The sequence below is a fragment of the Argiope bruennichi genome, chromosome 2 (assembly GCF_947563725.1).
Source record: "Argiope bruennichi chromosome 2, qqArgBrue1.1, whole genome shotgun sequence".
Classification (NCBI taxonomy): domain Eukaryota; kingdom Metazoa; phylum Arthropoda; class Arachnida; order Araneae; family Araneidae; genus Argiope; species Argiope bruennichi.
Window position 1 is genome coordinate 91,892,600 of NC_079152.1, and position 27,006 is coordinate 91,919,605.

Sequence of the window (27,006 nt, forward strand, 5' to 3'; positions counted from 1 at the left end):
TATATTCAATATATGTTATATTAAATATTAAATATTATGTTATATTTATTTAATTTTTAAAATATTTTAGTTGTGCCTCCTACACTGAAATTTAATGTATCAGCAAAAAACTGAACACTTTGAATTAATATTATAATTTTTGGCATTATATGTAATTATATTGACTTTTTCAATATTACAATGTGACCATTTTTAGAGCCATTTTTCTTATGTCTTTTGAAATAGACCCAGGTAACATTCACTCTACCATATACAGAAGAGCTTTAGCTAAAAATAATCAGACTGGTTTTTTTACGGGGGGGGGGGATGAGAAATAAGATACTAACAACACAGCAGCAAAAAAGAAACTAAAATAGATAAGATACTCATAGCCCATTTTCTGAATAAGAAAATTTAAAATAATGTCACTTTCTTGAATGATAAAATATTAAAACAATATTATCGATTTACCAATGATAATTGTCCTGATTCCTATCTTTTCCATTTTACTTACTTAGTTATTACAATATTTATCAATATCAGGTGATTGCTTTAATAATATTTATTAGAGACATGGATGCTGTAGAATCATGAATCATAATGAATAAAAGAATATACATATTTAAAACGCAAGTATTTAAAAATTAAAAGAAAACAAATCATTAAAACTCTGTTGAAACTAAAAATGTGGTGAAATCATTAAAAGTAGAACATTATAATGTGCATTATTTAGAATCGCAAAATATCAGAATCTCAGAATCCACCATTACGCACATGCATAATGGAACGAAAAAGTTATATCACTAAAGGGTAGGAGTTGCTAAAAGGTAATATCACTAAAGGGTAGGAGTTGCTAATAGGTAATATCACTAAAGGGTAGGAGTTGCTGAAAGGTAATATCACTAAAGGGTAGGAGTTGCTAAAAGGTAATATCACTAAAGGGTACACCATTTTATTTAAAGTGTCATGAAATGGGTATGCTCAACCACCAAAAATAGGCAGAATTGTATCGTTGGATAGAGTAAGTAAGCGTCTGCCTGGGAGTATTTTCGTGGCTTTATGGGTGAGAATATTCTGGGTAATCTAATTATTTGATTTACAAATTTCACTCAAATTTATTCATATTTAAATAAGACTCGTTTAAATTTGAAAATATAATTCCTGGTTTTGTTTCACGTTTTCAAATTCCTCTGTAGATAAGAGTTGTCTAATTTTTCATACATGACTGATTGACTCACAAGTCAACAGTCATGCAAAACTTTAATTTGAAATAAACAGATTGTGTTAAAAGAATTAATGTGATTTTCTTAAAATAATTTTCTCTAAAATTTCTTTTAAATTTAAATTTTAAATATTTTTATTAACGACTGTTAAGGAAACCATTTTTTTTTAACATTTTCTTTTACAACACATGAAAAAGTTTTTTTTATTTTGTCAATATTATTGCTTATAAATTGTTCACATACAGATTAAACAAACTCCTAAATTTGCATTGTCTGTAGGTTCCTACAGAACCTATCCAGGCCTATTATTACCAGATATTTTCCATTTATGATATAAAAAGCTTTAACCGGGATAAAGTTTTTGACATTTAAATTTTGATTTTTTTATGAAGTGTTAAAGAATCGTATTCTATGTGAGGTATCATTATGACCAACCGAACTGTTTTTCTTTACAGACCGCAAGTTCATCGTGGCCAATGCTCAGGTGGAAAACTACCCGATCATCTTCTGCAATGATGGCTTCTGCGAGATGGTGGGCTGGAGCCGGGCCTCTCTTATGCAGCGCTCTTGCATCTGCGAATTTCTGCACGGGCCCCTCACCAGTTCGGTGGCGGTGGCGCAGATCAAGGAATGCCTCGCCTCGTGCCACGAGAAGCAGCTCGAGATACTCTACTACAGGAAAGACGGTGAGGCATTTTTTTATACCATACACGCCAACGAAAATGAAGGACCTGTAATTACGATTCAATAGATATTTGGAAGTAATTATGATTTCAGAAATGTGTTTGCAATATTTCATTAAGTTATGCCTACCTTCTAAACTGTACTTATCTAAAGTTTTCTAGCCACAGAAGTATTTAATTTCTAATAATTTCCTGTTTATATTAGACTTCGAATGAAAAAACAGAGTTATTATGACGGTTCTAGCTGACATACCGCAACTGTAAATTGAGAGTGAAACTCCTACTTTTATTTTTACTCCTTTCTTTTGCTTTCCTGAACCCAATTGTGAATCCGAAATGTTGTGGGTAGCATCTCTCGTCTTGAGATCAAAATCCTCTAAATCTAATGAGTCAAACTGGATAAGCGGAAAAGTTTCAGCACATCAATATCACCAGAAATGTGATTTTATTAACAAGTTTATTTAAACAATTAAGGATATTAAAAGGACTGATACATTTGATAGTCTTTTCACAAGTTTTTCCCTATTTGGGAACTGTAAAATAATGAACCTTTTATTGATACATTATTTAAAAAAAAATCAAAGAATCATTTGAGGTTTGTGTGAACATAGTTTATAATGTATAAGTTGTTTCCGAATTCAAAAGATACTTCAAGACTATCAAAGAGGATTAATTATCATTTTTTTTAAAAAAATCGATTAAAGTGATATTTGCATTTCATTGCTGAATGATCTTTAACCTAATTGAGAATAAAAAATGTCTTGAGATCAAACTCTTCTAAATCTAATGAGTCAAACTAGATCAGTGGAAAAACTTCAGCTTATCAAATCACCATCAGCCGCTTTTCACGGACATCAGTGTTGTAGTTGTTATATATAAGCCAGGGATCAAGTGAATTCTAACAAAGAGCCAAGATCTCATTTTGCATAATGCATTATATATATATATATATAATATGAAAAAGTTTCAGCAATGTTACAGAGTGGTTAGCACACTCTGGTGCGTAAGCCATGAGTCAAAATTATGAATTTACGAACGCTGTTAGATGTGTCAACTAAATGAATCGTTGTCACTTTCAGAAAGAATAAAATACTGCAATTCATTTTATTAACCCTTAACTGGGGAGGTGAAATTTTAGGACTTAACTGGGGAGATGCGGTCTACGAGATCGCATTTCATTTATACTCAAATTAAATTTTCTAATGAATGCATTAGTATGAAAAACTGCCAATATATTTTGCAGACATTTTTCTAGATATATAGATATGTTTTAAAAATTTTTCAAAATATATTATTGAAAAAAGTAAATGCGTTGGAACATACATTTTCTTCTCAAATTACATGTTACAATAAATAATATTCTTGAAAAAACATATTACTTTTTTCTTTTTAAATCATATTTAATTTTACAGTATATGAAGGTATATAGAAGACAATATAATGTAAAATTCAACAATTATATGAAAAGTAACAAAAATTGACAATGGGTGAAAATCGCCCTTTTTTTATCGGCTTGTGTGACTTTCATAGCGTGGTTTTCTAGGGCATTTAAACATACAGGTTAAGAACTAGTATAAAAATCAACATACAAATTCTGCCTATATTATATTATATCTTGCATATATTATCTAATTCTGCACATAAATATATTAATATATCTTGGTATATTAATATATTTTATGAATTTTTCAAAATATTTTATCGCTAGAAGTATTAATTATGTTTGAACATACATACCAGAATCAGTTGAATGCGAAATTTCATCGTAAAACTCTTCTGTACAATTATCCATATCACTAAAATCACTTTCTGCTTCATTTAAAAGTGTCTGCAGCACTACTTCATAATAGGATCAGTATATTAGATGATATTTCGGGGCCCAGGTTTCAGCACCCTCCGCTAAGCCTTGTTTATCACTGGGAACTAACAGGGTGGTACGGTCTTAGAGACCACACTTAAAGAAATAACTGAATTATTTAAAAAAGCATCTGCTGAAATCGGTTGAAAAAGTGCACGTGTATTGAAGGTCACAAAACAGGAAGCTACAGGGTGAATCCATTCAATCGATCTAAAAATAGAATAGGGGTGATCGAAAATTCATCGCCAGCGGTCTCACAGACCGCAGTCCCTAGTTAAGGGTTAAAAAGTAATAGGCATTGTAACAGAAAGGAAAGAAACATTAAGCATAAGAATAATCTTTTTCCCTAACCCAAATTTGTAAACCAGTGAAAAGAGATAAGTGAGAAAAAATCCCCAGGTCCATGTCCAGGATAAAAGGTTGTAAATGAAAGTGCGAGTGCACAGTTGAAGTATGTCAATGCATTTTCTCAGGTCCTATGCAACTCTCGGGGGCCTTCAATACTGAAGTTTCCTCACGTAGTAAAACTACGAGTCAATTTTTATCTTTAAAGGATAAAAAAAACCCAGAGATTTCTTGTTTTTAGTGTAAAGGAACAATAAAGAAAAATAAATACATCAAGTAGCAACTTCAAGCAGAATACTGTAATAATTTTGAAGAATTCTGATTTCCTTTTTCCTTTTTAAGTGGATAGATTTGGTTAAATTGCTAAGAAAATTAACGTGGTGATAGAGTTCGAACTCGAAACCGAGAGTTGGTTGCAGTTTCTATACCATCAAACACAATAGATATCCGATGGCTTAGTATCTGTATAAAGTATCAGTAAAACGTTCTACACTGGAATTGAAGTTTAAAAATGAAGCCGTTTTAATTTTTCCCTGGAATTGAAGTTCAGTTAAATCTTTTTAAGTTTTTACTTGATCGTCTGATGAAGGTTCTGAATTTTGATGACTATGACAAATTAATCTCATATAGATTCTAAACATATGTTAAACGAAGATGAATCAAAATTTCGATGTCTATTAGAATAAATGTTAGATTAGCAAAATTTGACATGTATATGAAATAAAAATGACACAAGACCGAGTGTCGGATTACTTAATGCAATGACCATCTTGATATCCCAGAATGCCTTCGCTTTCTTCTATACCATATACTTGTTCTAGATACTTCCATTTGATTTTGGACTAGATTAGACAACGTGAACTAAAACTCTCCCCAACATTTAAAGTCTATCAAGTAGTTTCAATAGATTATTAAGCATTAGCAAATGTACTTAAACTAGTGTAATCGATTCAGCCTCACGAAATTAATGAGGTATTTGTAATGTAACGAACAGTTCTTTCATTGTTTAATATAACTATTTAATTTCTATCTTTGATAATAAAACACATATATGTATTTTTATTGTTGTAGTAATAGATAATAATTTTTTGGGTAATATGGAGGTTTAAGCTAACGGAAACAAAATCTAACTGAACAAAATTGTCAAAGCATAAGTTCTGAAAATAATATTATGAGGAAATTAAGCTATAAGTAAGAAAATTACAAAACATTCATTAAATATTAAATATGTATTATAAATATGATTAAAAAGTTTTTTGGACCATTTCTATCAGCACTGCAAACTTTTACTCTTTCGTTTTGACCTCAGAGTTTTGTTTAAGAATTATATTTTTCTACATACTAATTTAAAACACATTTAACACATTTTATTATTTTATCTTATTTTTTTTCTTTCTGTGTTTCATTTCCTAAATTATATATTGAAATCGGCATTTTTATGAGAAATTGCACGCTTTTACAATATTTCCAAAACAAATATTTTAATTCTAACTCTAAGAAGGAATATGCTTTAATTCTGTATGAAAACTCCTGATGTATTTATAGTATATTTTCATGTATAAAATAAAATAGTTGCCATTGAATAAACAAACAAATGCTTTTTAAAAAATCAGACCAGTCACATTGAGATACCCCACGACGAAATGATACAGCTGCACGAAACAGAACAATAAACTACTTGTAACTAATTTCTTTTTTTTTCCGCCCGAGTAAAACTACTTGAAAGAACCCAGATAAATGGTACTAGAATGGAGGAGAAGCTTTAACGGTACGTTGGATTTCTACCAACTTCAATTCACAGAATGTTACAAGGCAAGAAAAAAAAAGAATCTCTACTGCAGAATGAAACTGTAAATAATGAATGAATCAAGGGAGCCGGATGGATTGTGAGGGTTGAAGAAAATAACCCCAAATCACCTCAGTACGGTCAGGTAACGAAATAACCAGTGGAAGGGATAGATTGACCTCATCTGCCATTCCCTGGGAATTTTATAGCTGCACCTGCTTTTCTGATCGAAAGAAAGGCACCTTAAAAGCCGAGACATTCTAGGATTTTTTCCAGTTGTAATGGCTTTTGGCAGACATTTCGTAGACGTAATGTAAGGAATTTCTTCTAAACGTGCAATTACAGTTCTTATATCAGTCTGGAAGGGGTTGTGGATGAGTCTCTATTTCGAAATTCCCCTTTCCATTGAAGGGCTGTGGATTCTAGGTCAATTCAAATGAAGATCCGCGTTTCCTGTTCCTTTCAGTATCCTGAGACGAACACTTTTCAACGATTCTATCTCACTAAGGGGTGAGATCCGGAAGGATGTGCGCGTTTCCGGGATTCACTTTATTGTAAAATGTAAACATATCCTTCTTCCATCTTTCCTCTCACCCCTATTTTGTCAAATTTAACCCATCATAACGCATTCACAAAAGCGCGAAGGGATTTAGAATCCGTTGGCAAACATTATTTAGGTCTGGTAAAGCAAAATAAGCTGTGATTAAACACACTTCCTCCTTTGATGTAGATTGGAAGGGTGATTTGCATCTCAGATATCACCTACATCATTTGAACACTGTTCAAAATGACAAGGTCCGAATCAGAATTGGTACCATATAGCAGCAAAGCAGGATGGCCGTTTAAATAAAGCTAAAATTATGTCAATCTATATTAGTTTAATGTATTCTTTTGAAATTAAACAAGAATTATTTGGGTTTCGAATGTGGTCAAATGGCAGGGATGATATTTCCAAACAATTTGGAAAGTTAAGATGATCATTGCTTAAATTTTAAGACAAGTATCGTAAGAAAGTAACTCTGATTATTTAAGCTGATATTAACCTGGGTATTTCTGATGACGGATTATATATCGATACAGTGAGTTGTTGATGATAGTCTTTTCTATATATCAGCCAGAATTCAATTTTTTTCCGCAGCATTAAGCAAAACCCCATTATCTCATTTAGTCGCCCTTTGATTCTTGATAAGTTTCTTTATTTTTTATTGTATCCATTTTTCATTTCATATATTGTATTCTGATATTTCTAATAGTCTTTTAGCATCCATTACTGCATAGCTTTACATTTATTTCTTTTTCAACGAAGAATTATTCTTACGCTCTATATACAAAGTATTCGAATAGCATTGGACAAACTGCATGGAGCGATAATCCTTACTCTGATTATATAAAAGTTGTCTTAAATGATATTTTTAAATGCATAGATTTTGAGAAAATGTTTAAAAAATAATATCACAATCAGTGCGCGAAAAATAGGCTTTAATATAAACCGAAACAGTGGCATCACATGGAATTTATTGAAGTAGCTGTTGAGATGACTACAGAGCATGTTTGCGTTAGGAGCGTAGAGTATTTACAGAAGTGAAGACGACATACAGATGAGCAGTTAAGTCACTCTCTGAAGTAACTTGGTCTGATTAAACTTTTATAGATGACCCCATAGGAAGAAAATTCAAAAGAGAGATATCTGATAATTTTTATGACCATAAAAAGCAAACTCCGTATTTTAAATTCAGGTTTTGGTAGATTCCATAATTTTGAAACCAATCAAAAGATTTTTTTTGCATAATATACAGGGTGATAAAAAAAATAACAGGAGGTGTTCGGAGCCCTGTAGCGTGTTATGTACTGGACGAAATATAACAAAATGTGGCCACAAAACACATTAAAGTATGCAGTTTCGATTTATCATAAAAAAATGTGTAACAAAAAACTCCTATAGCGGAAATCCTGGCACTGCGATCGAAAATTTTATTATGTAAATTACTTATAAGGTACTTTGTGACATGACATCGAAGAAAAAAGAAAGGGTTGAGGGAATTTATGTCATTCTGCAAGAAATCGCCCGTCGATTGCGTTGTTTTTACGTGGATGCGCCTTATTAGTCAAGCTGTTTTATCAGCGGGATGAAAATGCCAGTGCTGCTCTTCGTGAATACCGGCGGCTAAAACAGTAACGTAGAGGACCGATGACCATAACTAACTTACGAAGAATGGTTGAAAGATTTGAAACAACAGGAATTATCGGTGTGCAACCAAGCCGAGGACGTAAAGTTATCAAGCAGGAACAAGTTGAAGAACTTACAACTGCTGTTTTGGATCAGGCGATTACTATTAAGCAGGGTACCAGCAGTGCACGTTCAATATCACGACAAACAGATACTCCGTTCTCGACGATGCAGAAGATATTGCGTAAGATCCTGAAATTTTATCCGTATAAGATTACACCCATTAACTGATGACACTGATCTGAATCGGCAATTTCTGGTTGTGAGGCTGCTCTGGTTCACTTGAAATGCATTGTGTATCAAGGACATGTTCCTGACGTTCCTACTTTAAATAATCAAATAACGTTACATGCCAGACGAATAAATGCCAATATGCTGCGAGCCACCTTCGAAAACCTCGTGTACCGCATGCGATTACTGGAACATCAAGCTGGTTGTCACCTTGAGCCAAATTTGTAAGTTGCTATAACAACATTTTTCATTGGTATAAAGTGTGTTGCTATTTACCGTTTCCATTGGCAGTTATGTATTCTTTTTCCACATATTATGCGCTTGCAGCGCCAGGAGTTTTTCTATCGGCTTTTTATGGTACTAATTTTTTTTTCTTGATATGTTATAGTTCGTCCAGTACATAACACGCTACAGGGCTCCGAACGCCTCCTGTTATTTCTTGATCACCCTGTACATGCATTTACCAGCTTTCTCTTATTAAACTGTTATGGCCGCAGTGGCCTGGTGGTAAGATCTCGGCTTCGGAACCGGAGGGTTTCAGGTTCGAGACCCGATTCCACCGAAGAACCGTCGTGTAAAGGGGTCTGTTGCACGTTAAATCCGTCATGACCAAACGTCCTCCCGCTGGTGTGGTGCGGTGTGGAGAAGGGGTTCCCGCTCAGGTGTCGTCCTCGTCATCTGACCGCGGTTCAAAATTACGAGGTCCGCCCCAAAATAGCCCAAGTGTTGCTTCAAACGGGACGTTAATATAACTAAACTAAACTAAACTTATTATACTGTTGCACTTTCGAAAGTCTAAAGCAATTTTTATTTTCTTTAAAATGTTTCTTTTTCTTTTGCAATTTCAGCGGATTCATTTAAGTTTTTTAAAACTGGGATCTGATGTCAAATTTTATTCTTTAGCATTTTTTCTGGAAAACCATGTATCATAGATAAATGTCTTGTGGGCAAATTTTATATCCTCAAAACGGGGATTTTCCTTCTGTACAGCTGGTCTGATCATATCCGAATACCTTATATATTTGTTCAAATACCGTTGAGGTCGAAGGATATTTTTAGTGTAGTATTCCTTATGTTGCTTCTTAACCCTAGAATGCATGACATTTTATTTTTCTACAAAAAAAAAGTGTGTTTTGGATAACTGCATATATTATAAGAAATTACTCTAAAAAATTTTTTAATTGTTTTTTCGTGAAATTTAAAAAAAAATTAAAGTGTGCCAAATGAGTACATTAAGAATTAAACAATATCCCAGTGACGCAAATCCTATTATAAAAATTCTGCCATAAAAATAAAAATCTCTTTTTACCAATATATTTTTTGCAATGCAATAATAATAATAATAATAATAATAATTTTAATTGTAAAATTAAAACAGTCGTCTAGGCATTTTTCAAACTTTCCAATTTATATCTAATTCTAGCTGTATTTCAGTCTTTTCTACAAAAGCTTATCAAAAAGCATTTATAGAAGTATTTCCTGACACACATTGTTGCTCTTTGAAACAGACATGTGAAGCTTCTAAATAGAAATAAAAGCATGTATCCAAATGGCTACACGAAGCACTGTGAGGTTAAAATAGGCATAACTTGTTTTCCCATCTATGAATGTATCCATTCCTATGCATTGGGAATTTTCTTATTACTAGATACATGGGTGTGCTGTGGCAGCAAAAATAAAATTTTAAATAGTTCGGACGATAAATGGTTTATATTTGTGTTTGGATTCATGCTCACACGTAGAGATAGAATCGAATGACTGAAACTAAAACTGAGATTATTTATTAGCTAATTGTTTTAATTCCTCAATTTAGAAAGGCAAACACATATCTAAAATATACTAAGTATAATAATAATTAAATATTATAATAATAATAATACTTATATATTTATTTCTTATAGGCTTTTATCATTGTCCGTTAGTATGTATATTATTATTAAACATACTAGAGATTCAAACGTTAGTTTTATTATCCAGATGAACGGTGGATGCCATTTTTTTATCCTTTTTCCTTGATTACTTCAATGATTTGTATATCCTACAGTACACCATTTTTGTCGATAAAAAAGAAGAAGTTTCAAGGTTTTCTTTACTTCATCATCATGAATATTGACGTGGAAACATGTAATGATTGACGGCTTTTCATAACTTAAAATGCATTCAACCTTTCAACAAAATGAGAAAATGTGAAAGAAAGAAAGAAAAAAAAAATTAACAAGCATCATAAAAGATACGAAAATAATAAAAAAAAAATCGATACTTTAGAGCAACCATGATACTGTTACGCTGTCAAATATTTTCTGTGTCGATATCAACTTTCATCAATAAAGGATTGACAACACTGGAGGGGAAAAAATAAATTTCGTTTTTGGATAGTTTCGTCTAAGTTTCCTTGATGATTTGTAATTCTTATAAGTTTTATAAAAAAAAATGACTTGATTAATTTAAAGTGAAAACGTTTTTATATTGTACATGTAAAGAATGATCTTCAGTACTAAGTTACTGAATGTTATTAAAATTGTATTATTGTTTATAAAAGTAACGATTTATGTTGTCCAAAATTATTATTTAAAAAAATTCTTTATCTCACATTAATTATTTCAAATATTGTTATAATATAATTATAAAAATAAAGAAATATAATGAATTTTACTAATTAATGTTCTACACACTGAAATAAATATTTAAAATAATGCGACTGTTTTTAAAAATTATTATTATACTAGATGGTATTTACTTTGAATAAAAACTCTATTTGTGGATTAAAGTATGGTTCTGGTTGAAGAACTTGGATTGGATATAGACTTTTATGTATTCTTTTCTCCATTTATTCTCTTATTGAGATTATCTAAAAATTGCTAAATCGGTATTAATGTTAGTAGGAAACTAAATTAAGCTGGCTACAGAAAATGTCTCAATAAACTAAACACAAATGTGTACCAGTTTCGCCTTAAAATCCTCCAAGTCTGACTTGTCTTTGTACAAAAAAAAAAAAAAAAATCAATTAAACATCTTTTTTTTTTAATTGTTTTGACCACAGAACATATCTCACTTCTTCTTTGTCACATGCTGAAGATTCACTGATTTGATTTTGGACCAAAATTAATGACGAAATGATGGGATTGGGGGGAAGAGCAGAAGATACTGAGAAGCTGGGAAGATCATTAATTACTTATTCAAATTAAATCAGTGCAATTAATGATTTAGATAAATATGTAATACTTATCAACTCTTAATCTCCTCGCTATTGCCTTTTTTTTAAAAAAATTAATCTTTAAAAAAATGTTTATATAAAATTTTTTATTGAAATATTATATGACTATGATTTTTCTGTATTATAATTAGCAGCAGATTACTACAAATTTTAGTCTATTTTTGGTAATTATTAAACTTTTTTTATTCATTTATTTTTTAATCATTGCAATAATCCTCTTTTTTAATTATTAAAGTTTTAAGCTCCCATTATAACATTTTTATAATTATAATATGATTATAATAAAATATTATATTATAATTATTATGCTACATGTACAATAATTATAATATATGTTTTATATAGTTATTAGTTATAATACCATATTGCCTTAAATTATAATATTTCTTTTCTTTCTTTATCACGATGTCATTTCTGTAAATTTGCCCAGATATCGGTGCACGATTACACACTGTCTCAGGAACGTTTACAAATCAATGAAATTGATTAAATTAAAGGTTTTCTTGCTATGACAAAAATACAATAAATTAAATCTGAAAAAACCTAGTTTATTTTTAAAAAAATATAATTAATTACAAACATTTATTATTGTTCATCCTTTTCAAAATAATTATTATAATTTATGCAAGCAAAAAAATTTGAATTACCTGTGGCAACGCAGTCTTGATGAGCGCATCTCTTACATAAGGCGAATTGTACAAATTGTTCACCATGTTTTGAACCTTTGTGGTTTTAACTAATAAGTATAATAAGACAATTTTTATCGGTTTCTTTATTCTCACCATGTTCCCTTTTTCCTCTTAGAACAAACTATTTCTGATTTTAAAATTTTTCTACCACACTGTTTTTTAAATTATAATCGTTATAGAGTTTTTTTTGGGGGGAATTTAGTAGCTGAGACCACAAATATGGATAGAAATTTAAAGAAGTGTGTTAAATTTATTAGGAGCTGGTCTGTCAGAGATAAATGACGGCAAAAACTTTTGATTATTTCGGTATTTAAAAGATAAATCTCTGTACTCTAATGAGGCACTGGACATTTTGGTGCAGTTGTAAAATGTTTCGAAATTAAATCCAAAAGCCATAGCTACCTTTCTCAGAGATTGAACACATATTAAATTTCTGGCATCTTTATTAAATGAGATTGAATATTTCCATTTCGTTAGCTTTCTTTTTGTAATTTTGAACCATTTCTAATCCAAAGTAAATAATGCATTGATTAAAAACAGTTCAGAAGAATATTATTATGAAAAGGATAAGTTTACACAGCACGTAACTCTTCCCAATGTGTTTTGTATTAATTTGCCCCATCGCCAATTCTTTGTTATAACTCAGAATATAAGTTTTATTCTTATTATTAAAATAGCCCGTGAAAGAATAACCCAAGTGATAATCCGTTATAGTTATAATATCCAATGGTGTGAGTTCTGTTAAAACTATTAAATAAGGCAAATTTTTTTAAACTTATAAAAAATGTTTGAAAGTTATATACTTCACCGTCCACTCTTAAAATAGGCTTCCAACCGGAGTGTGAGTTAATTGTGATCCAGACTTTCTACTGAAATGACAAGTGGCGCCCTCCAACCAACGTATATGAAATATAAAGCTTATGTAATCCTGCTTTGCCAAACTTACTCCAGTGTCCTCTGTTGTAAAATACTTCGATTTGATAAAATCTCTTTGTAATTTATCACTTAAAAGATTGGCGCACTTGTGCTTCAATTAATTCTTTTTAAATTTCAAAACAAAAACTTTAGCAAATAAAAAAAAACAAATATCAAATCATATTGGATTTCTCCTGTGGGTTATGTCGGTAAACATATAAATATTCTTAAGGCTTTTCAATTAAAAAAAAGTTAAATTCGATAAACAGCCATGCAAACTATGTGAAAGTGTTCCAGTTAAAATGGAACAATGTCATGTCTTTGTTCTTGGCAAAAGCCTTTGACAGCAGAGAATATCATATTGTGGAAGTGCAAGTAGCGGAACCATTGTTATCTTGGAGTAGATTCTTGTTTACACGTCATCTGTTTCCAACTACAAAGAAAGGGAAGATCAAAGAGAGCGAGCTGTATCTTCCGGTCTTAAATTTTATTAAGTTAATACCTTGAAGAATGTCGCATTTAAAAGAGTGTTAGTAATGAAATAAGGGTAGGCTAAAACAAAAAAGTGTTTTTACTACTACCTTTGGCTAATTATTGTGTTACTTTCTGGGCAAAACAATCTTCTTTGTATAGGGAACTAAATGCTATCCTAGCAGAAATACTGGGGATTTTTAAGATTTTTTAAAACTTAATTTGTTTGTACCAGAAAGGGTATTAATTAGCGCAAATTAATTTTTTAAAATATTTTAAAGCTTTTGTTTAATTTTCTTTAAAAAAATATTTTGTCAAAATCTAAAGACACAAAATCGAATGTATTTTGCAATCACTATTCATCTAAAGTGAATATATAGGGTGATTTAGAAATAGTGTGAGAAACTTGTGAGAGTGATGGGTGGTACAGTATCTTGGGATTAGATTGTCGGAAATGCTCTCTTTATGAGTTAGGACACTGGAAGTACAGAAAAAAAAAAGAAATGAAACGCCAATTTATATGAGTAGCAAATTCTTTCAATTCAATAAATTAATCAGCAAAAATCGTTCTTGCTACCGAAGCGGTTTGAAATTTCCATGCTTGGCGCAATGGTTAGAATTACAGTGGGAAATATAGTTGTAGAAGAAATTTTTTTTCTGAAAAATCTTCTACCAAAAGCATATTGGAAGTAAAAACAAAAAATGAAATGTCAATATATATGGGTTAAAAGCTCTTTCAATTCAATAAATCCATAAGCAATTCAAACAAAAATGTTTGGAATTTCCATGTTTGACAAATACACGTTGAGATATGCAGTGATAGTAGAAATTCTACCAATTTGAAATACAAGATTAAAAATATAGTTTTGAAGTCTCTAAGAGAACTTTGTATAGTGTAATATATGATATAAAAACATTACGTATTTTTATGCCAAGAATATATAAATTTTTGAAATAACAGATTGTTAAGAAAAATCCTTCAGTGAATGCAAGATGACAAGTCAAACAAGCAAAATAAAGGATATAAATGTTTCATTCCGTAAGAAAGAATGAAACAAATTTGCAGAACATTGCCGACAAATACACAATGAAATACTCTCAGAAATGTTCAACATATATAGACAGGAAATCATCAGAAATTCAAGACAAAAATATCATGCCGAGAATTCGCTCCGCAATCAACATCTCTAAACAAAGTATTCAGTTGATTACTATCTTTCGTATGTGCACCTCCATTTTCGCAAGATAATATGGAAGCTTCTGAAATGATTTATAATAGAGGTAACGCCAAAATTCGTGTACTTTCCAAAAACCATATTTTTGTCGCCAGGTGCTTAGCCGGAATTATTGACCATTCATTCGATTGACATCCATTAAAAGGTTAATTAAAACTGTTTTCCATACCATGACTGCATAGGGGAACATAACTACAGTAACAATATTTTTATTTCCCGTACATAGCATTTGTACCGTAGAGTCGTTAACCAGGCGATTTAATATATTATTTTATAAGTAATTGAAATTTTGTCCATAAATAGGAAACAAATCAGGATGGTTTTAGAAAAAAATCATAAAAAATGATTTAAAAAAATATTTTTATTAATAAAACATATGGAGATGCTTTCTTTCCCAGACACTATTAAGTGATTAAAAAATTATTTTATCATGTTGAGCATTATTTTATGCTACATAATAGAAATATTTTATTATCAACCTGAAAGTTTTTTAAATAAAAAAAAATGTTGTGTAATTTCGTTTTTTTTTCCAGTTTTTTTTATTGCTTTTTATTAATTTTTTTGAATAAAACTCTAACGAATTGTATTTTAAATTTCATAATTAAATTTAGTACATTTTATTGAATTTCAAACTATGATACTGATTTAATTTAGAACGCCACTTCTCTGATGTATAAGAAGGACGCCAGTTCTTTTATAATAGTTTTTTTTTTTGATAACTCAAGATAAATTCAATATCTACTTCAATTTTTTTTTAATATTTTTACAGTACTCTAAAAACAGTAGTTATATTGGTGATGTTTACATCAGTATTAATTGACATTGAATCCCATTTCGCAAAATTTTCTTATCCATTTTCTAATAAATTTCCTATAAAAATCAAATTATGTTATATTAATGGAAAGCATTTAATTTCCTAATTCAATACATGGAATTTGATTTCCCTTTCTAGGACACAATCAATATATTAAATGTAAATAGTTAAGTAGAACGTTGAAATAATTAACTGAAATTTCGAAAGGAGCTTCTTTATTGGGTCAGAGAATTATCTTTTATTAGTTAAAGCATTGAAACTGACATTCAAGATAGAATTATGGTACTTTTAGATATAATAAGATAATCCAATTTATTTTAAGCATTTACTAATTATAACTGTTAAACGGCTTGCCTAATAAGATATTTATTTTTTCACCTTATAAATTAATATTCTTTAGACCGCTTTGAGAAAATTAAGTTATTGCTCAGATTTCAGAGTATTCATTAATTAATGGAAAATTCCATATAGGAATTAAGTAAAATATATTGGAAATTTCCGAAAAATAATTTTTCATATTATTATTTTCTAACAGACACAATTTTTATTCCAGTGATAAAGATAAATTAATATTTGAGTATTTGAATTTTGAATCTCCTTCAAATTTTACTATTTCTATTTGTAACAAAAGAGAAATTCCTTTTATATTCCTTTTTCATTTTTTTTCTTATTTTTTCCTGTAATATCATTCTAGGTTTTACATAAAAATTCAAATTAAAACTTTCTTTATTTCTTGCTAAAATTTCTTAAAATTCTACTGAATCTTTTTTTTTCTTATATTAGAATCATTGATGATCATTTGCAATATTCGAATTTGTCTAAATTAAATAAAGTGTATTACGTTCACAAATATTAATTTCATTTATAGTATTTATTATATTATAAGTTACTTTATTAATATATACAGTTGTCTGTTGACGAATTTCTCAAACATTCAAGAACACATTAGACAATATGCAGCTTAAAAATTTGCTGTGGAATATTCAAAGCTCAAAATTCTGATTCAAAATATAACAAGACACGTTCTACGTGACTGGATATAAGGCTTACTGATATACTGTGCTCAGAAATGCAGTCCTTACAATTCGACAATGAAAGTTTTAAAAAAATCACAATTATTACCCAAAATAAAAGTTTTAATTATGGAAATAAAATTTACACCACTCCCTCCGAATCCGAAATGTTACATGTCAATTGACTAACTTGTCTTACAAATGCACAAAGGACAACAATTAAAATGCATTGAGAATCACTATATTTGACATTTGCTGAAAATATTGTTTTAAAATTAAATTTTATATTGAAAGCATCCATGAATGGGATAAATATGACTCTTCTCCTTATCAGTATCATTAAATAGAATATGTCACAGCATTGAAACATGAAAACAAACACATAGGAGCTCTTGCTAAGAATCACAGTATAATGCCCTCTAATGTTTGAACCTAAATCGACATGACATATCAAGATTCTAGATAGAAATGGACATTAAAATTCCATTGCATTAAAAGTGTTTCTAAGAAGCTTGGAAAATAAATCATTATACACTCAAAAATTCCAAGAGAAATGCAAAACTATCGATCAGATACGAACAGTGATACGAACATTCCGAGAGAGTTCCAGGTACAATAAAAATGCCAACCTTCTTCTCAGAAGCGTCTCTAAGAAGCTTGGAAAATAAATCATTATACACTCAAAAATTCCAAGAGAAATGCAAAACTATCGATCAGATACGAACAGTGATACGAACATTCCGAGAGAGTTTCAGGTACAATAAAAATGCCAACCTTCTTCTCAGAGCGTTATAAATGTTTTCTAGTAATTACGAAGGAACTTCAGTTATTTCTTCTACGGTAAATCTGTAGAGAAATAACTAAGTGAATAGTTTCTTTTAAGCTGAAAAAATTGTTAAAATAGTTTAGTTCAGATTAAAACAATTATTGAGGCTTAAACTAAACAATTTAAACGGTTTTTCTGCTTAAAAACACTTTCGTATAATAAAAGGAATCCATTTATTTTAATCAAGACTAAAAGACAAAAAAAAAAAAAAGTCATTCTTACATCAGACTAGATAGTGGTTATAATGGACAAATTTATAAAAGTGGAGAAGTTAAAATGCGCTCTTTTGGTAAAAAGAAAAAGACTAAATCTCAATCAAGAAAGGCAAAAGACTAAAAAGCTTTACTGAGTTCTGGACAAAAGAGACAAAAGATTTTTGTAAATTAGCAGTATATAAAAATATTTCAAAACTATCATCAACCATTAGTTTCGATAAATAGCTTTACATTCTGAAGAAAAATGACAGTCTAAGTAAATATTTATAAATTATCTTAAACAGCATTGTAGAGTTATTTTGGAAAAAGAGCAGATTTGTCAACTATGATCAAACCAATCACAATCCTCCAAAATACAAAAGAAAAAAATATTTTAATTGCGAAATACTTTTTACAAATTAGTATTTGCGTTAAACTAATACAAATAGTTTAATGCAAGTCACAAGCCATCTATGCTAATTTGCTTATGTTTGAAAAATCGATGATTATAAAATGGAAACTTGAAACTTTTTAATATCTTAAACCGTCACATTTTTCTTTTTCTTTTTTTTTTCGTAACTAATCGAAATTTCTTTACTTTCTTTAAGAGTTTTGTAAATTAGTCGTATATAAAAATATTTCAAAACCATCATCAACTATTAGTTTCGATAAATAGCTTTACATTCTGAAGAAAAATGACAATCTTAGTAAATATTTATATATTTTTTTATCAAAAGAAAACACAACCGTCTTTGTCAAAACACAAAAGAAAAAAAATTTAATTGCGGAAAACTTTTTACAAATTAGCATTGACTCTTTATTCGAAAAATTGGAAAACATGGTGTGAAATATTTCAAATTATAAAAATTCCAAAATTTAAAATTCACAAACTTTTAAGTTCAACTTTGAAGATGAACTTCAATTTCACCAGAAAAGGTGAATTTCCTGCGGTTTTCATTAGAAAAAGAGTCAATTAGGAGCATGATGTTTTGTGTAGTCAATAAATCTTCATCATTTATAGTTGGGATGTGAAAGCGGTTTCTTTTGTCATTCGTACAAAGATACGATTCCTGAATCTACCTTTCATTATATAATTAATTCAGTTTATCACCAAAATGCTTGACATTCTTCTTCCATAAGAACTTTATCGTAACAAAAATTCCAACCTTTAGTTTTGAAGAATCATGCCGTCAATCTACTGGATCATATTAGCCTTCAATAATTCATCATGTTCATCAGGAAAAGTAGTGTGTCAGAACCAGATTCATATCTTCTGTTTGGTTATATCACTCAATGTTCTTCCATTTTCGAGCGTACTCATCTCTAGTTTGATTTGTTTTAGAAGGGAGTAGTTTTTTCTCATCTATAGTATTCTCTCAGTAGTTTTTTCTCATCTAAACTGTGGAATCTGCCTCCACAAAAATTTACGAAATCTTTCATCTTTTTTTCCTTTTAAATTGTTATATTTTTATTGAATTGTAAAGTACACAGGATAAGGTTATGTATAGAATAACATATAATGCAAATATCCTCCACGATTTTGCTGGCGCATAAGCTCTCTTTTGTCAAATTTTTCCATTCATTCCATTGATCATTATGCATTAATGTGACTGAATTTCGTTGATGCAGCATTGAATTTCCTCCTTCAATGCACACGTGCTTGTGAGCATAGACCTTTGATTTGAAATAACCACATAAAGGAAATACAATGGTGTTAAATCCCGCGATCTAAGGGGCCAATTCTCAAATTTTCGAACTGTGGCTGCTAGACTTTCATTATTTTTGAAATACTGATCAACGATGAAAACACGTCGTTCTATCGTGTAACGCTCTATTTTTTTATTAACCCTAAACTAGCAACTGTTAAATGATTTTTTAATAGGGTTACAAATATTTTACTGCCCAAATTGTGGCAAATTCAAAGCTTGCCTTAATTTTGGGACACCATTTATAAGGACTTGTTCAAGGACTTTGGGTAGAAACAATTAATTTTTATTTTCAATAATTTTTCAAGAGATGTTATAAATTTAAAATACTTTTCCATTTGCATTTCCTTATTGACCATAGTAGAGGGTTCAATCATAGTATCATCATAATTTTGGTACCTGCGGCATCCCAACTTGATTATAATCTGTCTTGGTGTCTGAAATACTCATAAAACAAACACAGAAAACATATAACTTGAAATAAGTACACAAGAATTTGAGAAAAAGACAAAAAATTGTATTGGCAATGTTGTTAAATTTTTACTCAGACCTCTGGTGCAATTTCGCCAAGTTATATTATTTAGTCAACATTTAACACAAAATTTAGCTTTACAGGTGATTCAAAAATTCGAATTTTACCTTAATTGAAGGAAAACAATTTTTACTTACGTTTATAAAGAATAGGCCTTTAAAATAACTAATGTTGACTATTCAAAACACTTGCCGGACAAATTGAAAACGTTGATTAAAATTTGTAAATCACTTATAAAGGTTAAACGTACAAAAATGGAATTTTAGTATTATTGCCTTAATTCAAGAATATAATAGGGAAGCTAACATAATTTTTTTCCGAAGCTGGTAAAATTGTCCTATTTTACAACACACTAAAAGTTTGCTTCTTTGGACATATGATGGTCAAAACCGAACCATAATTCGAACTATAAAATTTTATTAAATTTGTTTTGTTTTATGTTTGTAGTTTTAGAGTTTCTTTATCGATTTTTTTCCTCACTTCATGATGTGCTGAAGTTTTAAAATTTTTTACACTTTTGTATTTTCGAAGACATTACACAATATTTATATTTTCAAGTCTTAATTATGAATCAATTGATAAGAATTATAAATTAAAGACTAAAAAGAGAAAAAAATCAAATAAAATTATAACATTTAATCTCTGCTAACAAAAAATGAGAATGTGTGTTTGTTTGTTGACGTTCTAGAGGCCATAACGTTTGTCTGAAAGCTACAATACTTGGCATATACTTTGAAGGAATGCCTTGTAAAAATGCGCAGCTTTAAATAATTATTTTAATTTTTTATTTAAAATCTTAATTTATTTTGTCGCTTCTCCTCGATAATTTCTAAAAGTACTACAGCAAAAAAAAAGCATCATTTTAAAATTTAAAAAAATTATTTTTAATAATTTGATTTTTTACCATGTAGTTAGTTACTTTTCAATTAGTAATTAATTTTTGAAAAATAATATTAGCTTATTTTACAACAATATATTGTATTATTGTGATGAGTCGATCATCGTTTCAAATCGTTTTCGTTTGTAATGCTAATATTTTATTCCGGCTTCTTTTCCTATTGTTGATGATCAAGACATGAGACCCGGTATATTTTTTCGTGTGAAATAGGTTTCAATAATTGAATTAATTTTAATAAAATTTTTGAAATTTTGTTGTACATAAATCAAAGTTTAATTTTAGATTCAAGCAATAATAATAAAAAAAAATTCTGCAAGTGCCCTCATTTTCAAATACTGTTTCTCTTCCTTTGCTATAAGTGCATGAACAACGATGCAAAAAAAGAATTTTATGCTTACTGCCGTTAATAAAAGGCATAATATTTCTATACAAGTATAAGTTATAGGTGTATCAAAATTTGGATTAAAAAAATATTTTGCCGAAGAAACTATTAAAGCTTATTTGCAAAAAATATTTTATTTAATTATTTTCGCAAACTATTATAAAGGCTAACCAACTGATTCTTACAGATCACAACAACAAAATATTCGTTTCCGCAGTAAATATACCTATAATTATTGTACTTTTTTCAAGGCTGAATGAAGCATTCACGACATTTACGTTGACATTGAAATATTTCAGAGTGTATATAGGCCTTTCAATCTATGACGATAATATTTTCTGTTTAATTTTTTAATGCGTATATACAACTTTAATTCTCTTTTTTTCAAATATAAAGGAAATATGACACATGTGTTCTGCAAAATAAAATATAAATTTCTGTATCCTTTGAAAATCCTCCAGCCTAATTAAAATTATAATTAATCTAAAATCGAGTTAATAATTGATATTTTTCTGCTATTTCCTCCGAAAATGAAACTTTATAAACTTTATTTTCACATAATTTTAAACAAAAAATTAAAATATCGTTTTATCAAAAGAAATTGCTTTAAATTTCTCAGAATTTTAATAATTTTATATACCTTTTTTTTGTTTAGAGCACTGTATTCCACTTTTACGTAGAAAATTAGAGACTCCATGATATTGTATTAACGCAATTAAATATTATTTTCCATGTTACTCATACCCAAAAGTCGAAATTTGTCCGCAGCAGACGATATATTATGTTTCTGTTTATTTAATTATTATTTCTACATCAATTAATTTTTCATTGTTTCTGATATCCTGTTTTTTAATAATCAGTGCAACGTTTTTGCTCATTTCGAGTTTAATTAAAACGTATATCTTTTACAATATAAAAGCGAATATTTGTTTTTTCCTTCACATTTTAATTAAAGATTTTTAATATCATTGTGTTTTCTCAATTATTAACATTCAAAATTCTTTTCTCTCATACATTTTTAATAAGAGAAAAATAATAGAAAAAAAAAGTCTTTCAGTCGTAATAAAATACATTACTTATAATATTCTGAAGGTCTTTTTATTTGGTAATTTGAATATTTAAAATATAAAATTGAATTTGGAAATTTTTTTTCTCTATTATTTCATTTACATCTCAATCCATTCATATTATTCTTCCACTGAATATGTATGCTGTAGCAGATATTTTGCAAATATTTTCGTCTTTTGATTTTTTTATCGTTTATTTTAGACATGGATAGAAAATTAGTTTAAATTATTTTAATTCGAAAACAAGCACCTATCATTCATGTTTGCATAAATTTTACTTATCTTTACATTTATGACTTTTAGTTTTATCAAATACTAAAGGTGTACGATGTGCATCCATATTAATAATACAGGTTGTCCCACAAGGTATGCAGCTTCTAATACTTACAGATTCTGATAGAACACGCCAAGATGAGTATTTTGATGTATAACGTGTGGAGTCCCCGAACATATCGTCATAGTCTAATTAAGGTGTGAAGCGTGTCATCATAATACCCATCTTGACGTGTTTTATCTGAATCTGTAAATATTAAACACTGCATACCTTGTGGGACACCCTGTATAAGTAATAGGAAAACCAAAATTCTAGAATACAGGCTAGTCGCCAGAAATGCTTAGTGCCAAATAAGTAATAGTTCCGATGCATGTAGTAAAACCAAATGGTACTTGTTAAATTCAGTTTAAAACTCTGGATAAAATAAAAAAGTCAAAATTTCTGAAAAAGACAAGCCAAAAAAAAATCTGCTGTTTACTATGTTTGATAATATGATTTCGAAGTGTTTGATAATGAGCTGATTCAAGAAGACATTTTCAAAAAGATCTTTGTCAACTTTGTCTTGGATCGAGATATTTTTTTTATATTTCTGTGTCTAATCGTAACTACGTTGGAACTAAGAAAGCTTTATTTTGGCTTTTCAGAATCGGAAATGGACACAATAAATCAGTAAGATATTTCTTCGTCAGAATGTAAGTCAAAACTATGATTTTAAAACTGAAATGCGATGGAATTATCTAAGCAATTGAAAGATGCACCAGTATGGTCACTAATGAATAAGCATGGTGTGAATTGAAGAACGTAATATGTGCTATCAGGGCCGACACATATTTCCTGAAATACAAAATGTGCCATCACATGTTCCTTAGGAAACAATGTAGGGTCGAGAAATGTAATTGGGAACGAGGAGTAACTGTGGAACTGTAATTGCATTATGAGTCGTTGAAGCTCTAGCATATTTATAACACTATTTTATAAAGCACTCCCAAGAGAGACGAAGAATGCTTTTCTACTATTTTCAGTCTTATTTTCTAACGTTTTCTTTCTTTAATTGAAACTGTTTTCAAACTTCCTGAGGTTATTATCCTTTCTCTAATTAAGTTAATTACGAATCTATATTGCGTGCATTTGTAGAATATAACGGTTGCAAATAAAATGTAGTTTCCGTACTGGGTCTTCCTACTGAAAAACATGAGAGAGTTCCCAAATCTTCTTCAAAATTGTCTTCGTAGATTCATTAAGAGCAGGTTTTTAACGTAATAAAAAATTATATTTTTCATGCATTTGAAATATTATGCTGTAGCAAATGTTATTAAATCTGGAAAGCGGTAGTATCCAGTTCCGCTAATAATATTAGTTATTTTATGTCAAATTATTAAATGATATTTTGAAAATTATTCCTCAAGCAAGAAAGTTGGCAATTAATAGAGATTTGATGCTGTTTGACGTCAAATATGGAAGAAAACAAGAAAATTGACGTCAAGGGAAAGAACTAATTTTAAGTCAAGAATCTGACGAAGATTCTGACTCTTTTCAATAAGAAACGGAAGTTCTGGAGTTAGAGGAGGCAATCTTATATATTTTAGGGCTGAGTTATCAATAAATATGCATATTTGATTGATTACGTTGAAGCTATTAAGATAAATATCTATCATCATCCGTGTCACAATCCTTTCCATAGCAGGCACATCTCATCATCAATGGGGAATAGCCAACCACATAACATCAATATAATCACAAGGGTGGAGTAACCCTCTCATACTTTAATCTTCTCACCCACGTATTTAAGGTGCCCCCCCCCCTGAGGAATGTGTAATATATTAAAAAGGAGGTGGAGAAAAAAAGAAATATATAAAATGGAATCTATATAAATCTAATTAATACAGAGTTAGCATTTTCAATAAAAGAACAAAAAGTCAAAAAGACTTACAGAAAAGAAACCCTTGTTATAATATCCTTTCACATATTTTTGATCCAATGTAGAATATCTAGAAGATTATTTATGATTGAAATCAAAGCTAGGATTGTAAACAGTATTATAGTTCTTTTAATTATGTACGAATAAAATATTTCCGATTTGCAAACTACTCTTAAACTGATGCTAAGCGATTTCTAAATGTCAATTTTTTAAAGATAAAATTGGAGCTTTTATTTTAATTAGCCAAATTTTAGCATTCCACACATTTTATGACATAAGTTTTTCAAATTCGTCTTTTATTCCGAATTCATCTGTTTCGAAGAATATTACTTCTAGGAAATCTATACTTTAATAAAATTCTGGAATAATTATTTTTGAATAATTCTTGGAATAAGAAAAAGAAATAACACAAAGTAGTATTTTGAATCAATTCTTTGGACTGTGCATTTTAGTTTATTCGTAGCGTTCAACTGCGACGATTCCTTGCGATACTAATTTATTTTTCTTTCTTTTTTATTAAGTAAAATTTCTTATTTTACTAACACAGCTGGTAGTAAGAAATTTCAAAATTGAAATGATTTTGTAAGTCAGAGTAAAAATTCATTTCCAAATTTCTTCCATTTTGATAGTCATCGTTTGATTTTTATTGTCTGAAAATTAATATGTCAGCTTGTAAAAAAACATTTCTCGGCACATTTTCCTTCTAAATAACAACAACAATGTTATAGTTCTATTTCATTCTTAGACACAATATATACGGTAACATTTCGAGGAAATGTTTGTTCCATCCTCCAAGGCTTAAAAGTGCTTCTTCTGTTCAAAAGTTTATTTATTTTTTTATCAATATCCTTGCTGCAAAATTGCAAATATAAACTGTATGAAAAAAAAGAAAGAAATCGCTCCAGAAAATTCGATTCATATTTGGTAGTTTATATTTTTATTTCGACGTCTGGAATAAAATTATCATTTGAAGGAAGAAAAAGCGTGTGGTTAGTCGTATGAAGCAGCTTTTTCTTTAAATTTTATTATTCGTTATCAAAGTTGTTTTCTTTATGCCATTTCTTTTTTTTATGATTCAAAATATTTTCTTGAAGTTAGATTCGAAGATGAATTTTTCTTTCGTTGTGTTGTTGGGTGACGGTGACGGTATTTTATGTGATATTATCTAGAAATGAATCCAACAATTCTTTTTTAAATATTTGTTGGAAAGTTGTAAAATGGATTAGTATCGTTGGACTTAGATATGGTGGTTAATATAATTTTAGTGTGTTCAGGACAAATGCAAGGTTGTTTGGTGCTCATTGGTTAAAAAATGCAATTCACCAAAACAAACTTATTTAATGATATGTATAACTAAATATAATATAGCCATATGAAAGGAATTTTATGTTTTATACAAAAATGTAATGTTTTAGACTAAAAGGAAAACAATTTCCAATAATATTCCTAGATAATCAAAGTATCTATAATTCAATAGCATACTTAATTATGCATTTGGTTAAAAAGTTACCCCCCCCCGAGCGGCATCATGAATCTGTAGAAAGAAACGGAGTCTCCAGATTAGTAAGTGAGTTCTTGCCTCTATGAGAAGTACACTATTTGTGATCGAATTGAATTAACTCAACTCCAATGATGACATAAATTTCCTGCGAGGAGATTTCGGCCGTGGCCAGGAAAGGATATTAGAAAGCCATTCTTGTTTCTGTGCACTCAGCTGCTTCTCATAGTAATGATAATGAGTCAGAACTTATCGGATGACTAGGCAGGGCGGAGGGCGTTCATTAGTAGTTTGTGATTATAGATAAACACATGTTTTCAAAATTAATGATGAGAAGCAGAATTCTTATGAGCAGTTACAGTTACTATCATTGAACAAGCGTCCTATTGTTGTCATGTCCCAGAATATTGTCTACGATCATTTAATATTAAAACTAGCCCTTGGACTAGCATATCTAATTACGTTTAGGAGTTTCACGAATTCATAATTAGACTGAATTGTGTTGTGGTAAAAAAAAAATCATTTTCAACATTTAAAAAAATTATTTAAGTAACAAATTAAAAATAGGAGGCATTTTTTAGCGAAGATGTAAATAGTACTCGAGACACAAATACGAGCGAAAATTTAATTGATTTGGGCACATTTGTTTGTCTTGCAACGTATTTTGAACGATTTTTTTAAATGCATGCTGCATGTTGTCTTTTTTAAATAACATGATATAAAAAAATCATTACGTTAAAACTTCTCAGTAAAGCTTAGTTTACGTAACTACTATTTCTTGCTTAACTACTATTACTTAATTGCTTTATTAATAGAAACAAAATGAAGACTGTTTCGGACGGACCTTGTTCTTTTGAATCTTAGATAGATAAAGAGGACAACAGAACCTCTCTTTTTCAGCTTTAGCACAACACCAGCAGCAGAGCTTGCTCTCGATTTCTACCTCTGTCGTCGTTAGATTAAAGATATATGAAGCTCATATACGACATGTGCGGTTTCGTATTTGGAGACCTGCTATCCTCACATCT

At 29.7% G+C, this 27,006-nt stretch overlaps 1 protein-coding gene across 1 annotated transcript in view; it reads left to right on the forward strand.

Moving 5' to 3' along the window:
- LOC129960749 (potassium voltage-gated channel subfamily H member 2-like) overlaps positions 1–27,006 on the forward strand; it is a 631,583-nt gene that overhangs the window by 259,736 nt on the left and 344,841 nt on the right. Inside the window, exon 2 of the mRNA XM_056074363.1 lies at positions 1,658–1,888. Within this exon, the coding sequence (XP_055930338.1) occupies positions 1,658–1,888 (231 nt within the window). The remainder of the gene's footprint in view (positions 1–1,657; positions 1,889–27,006) is intronic.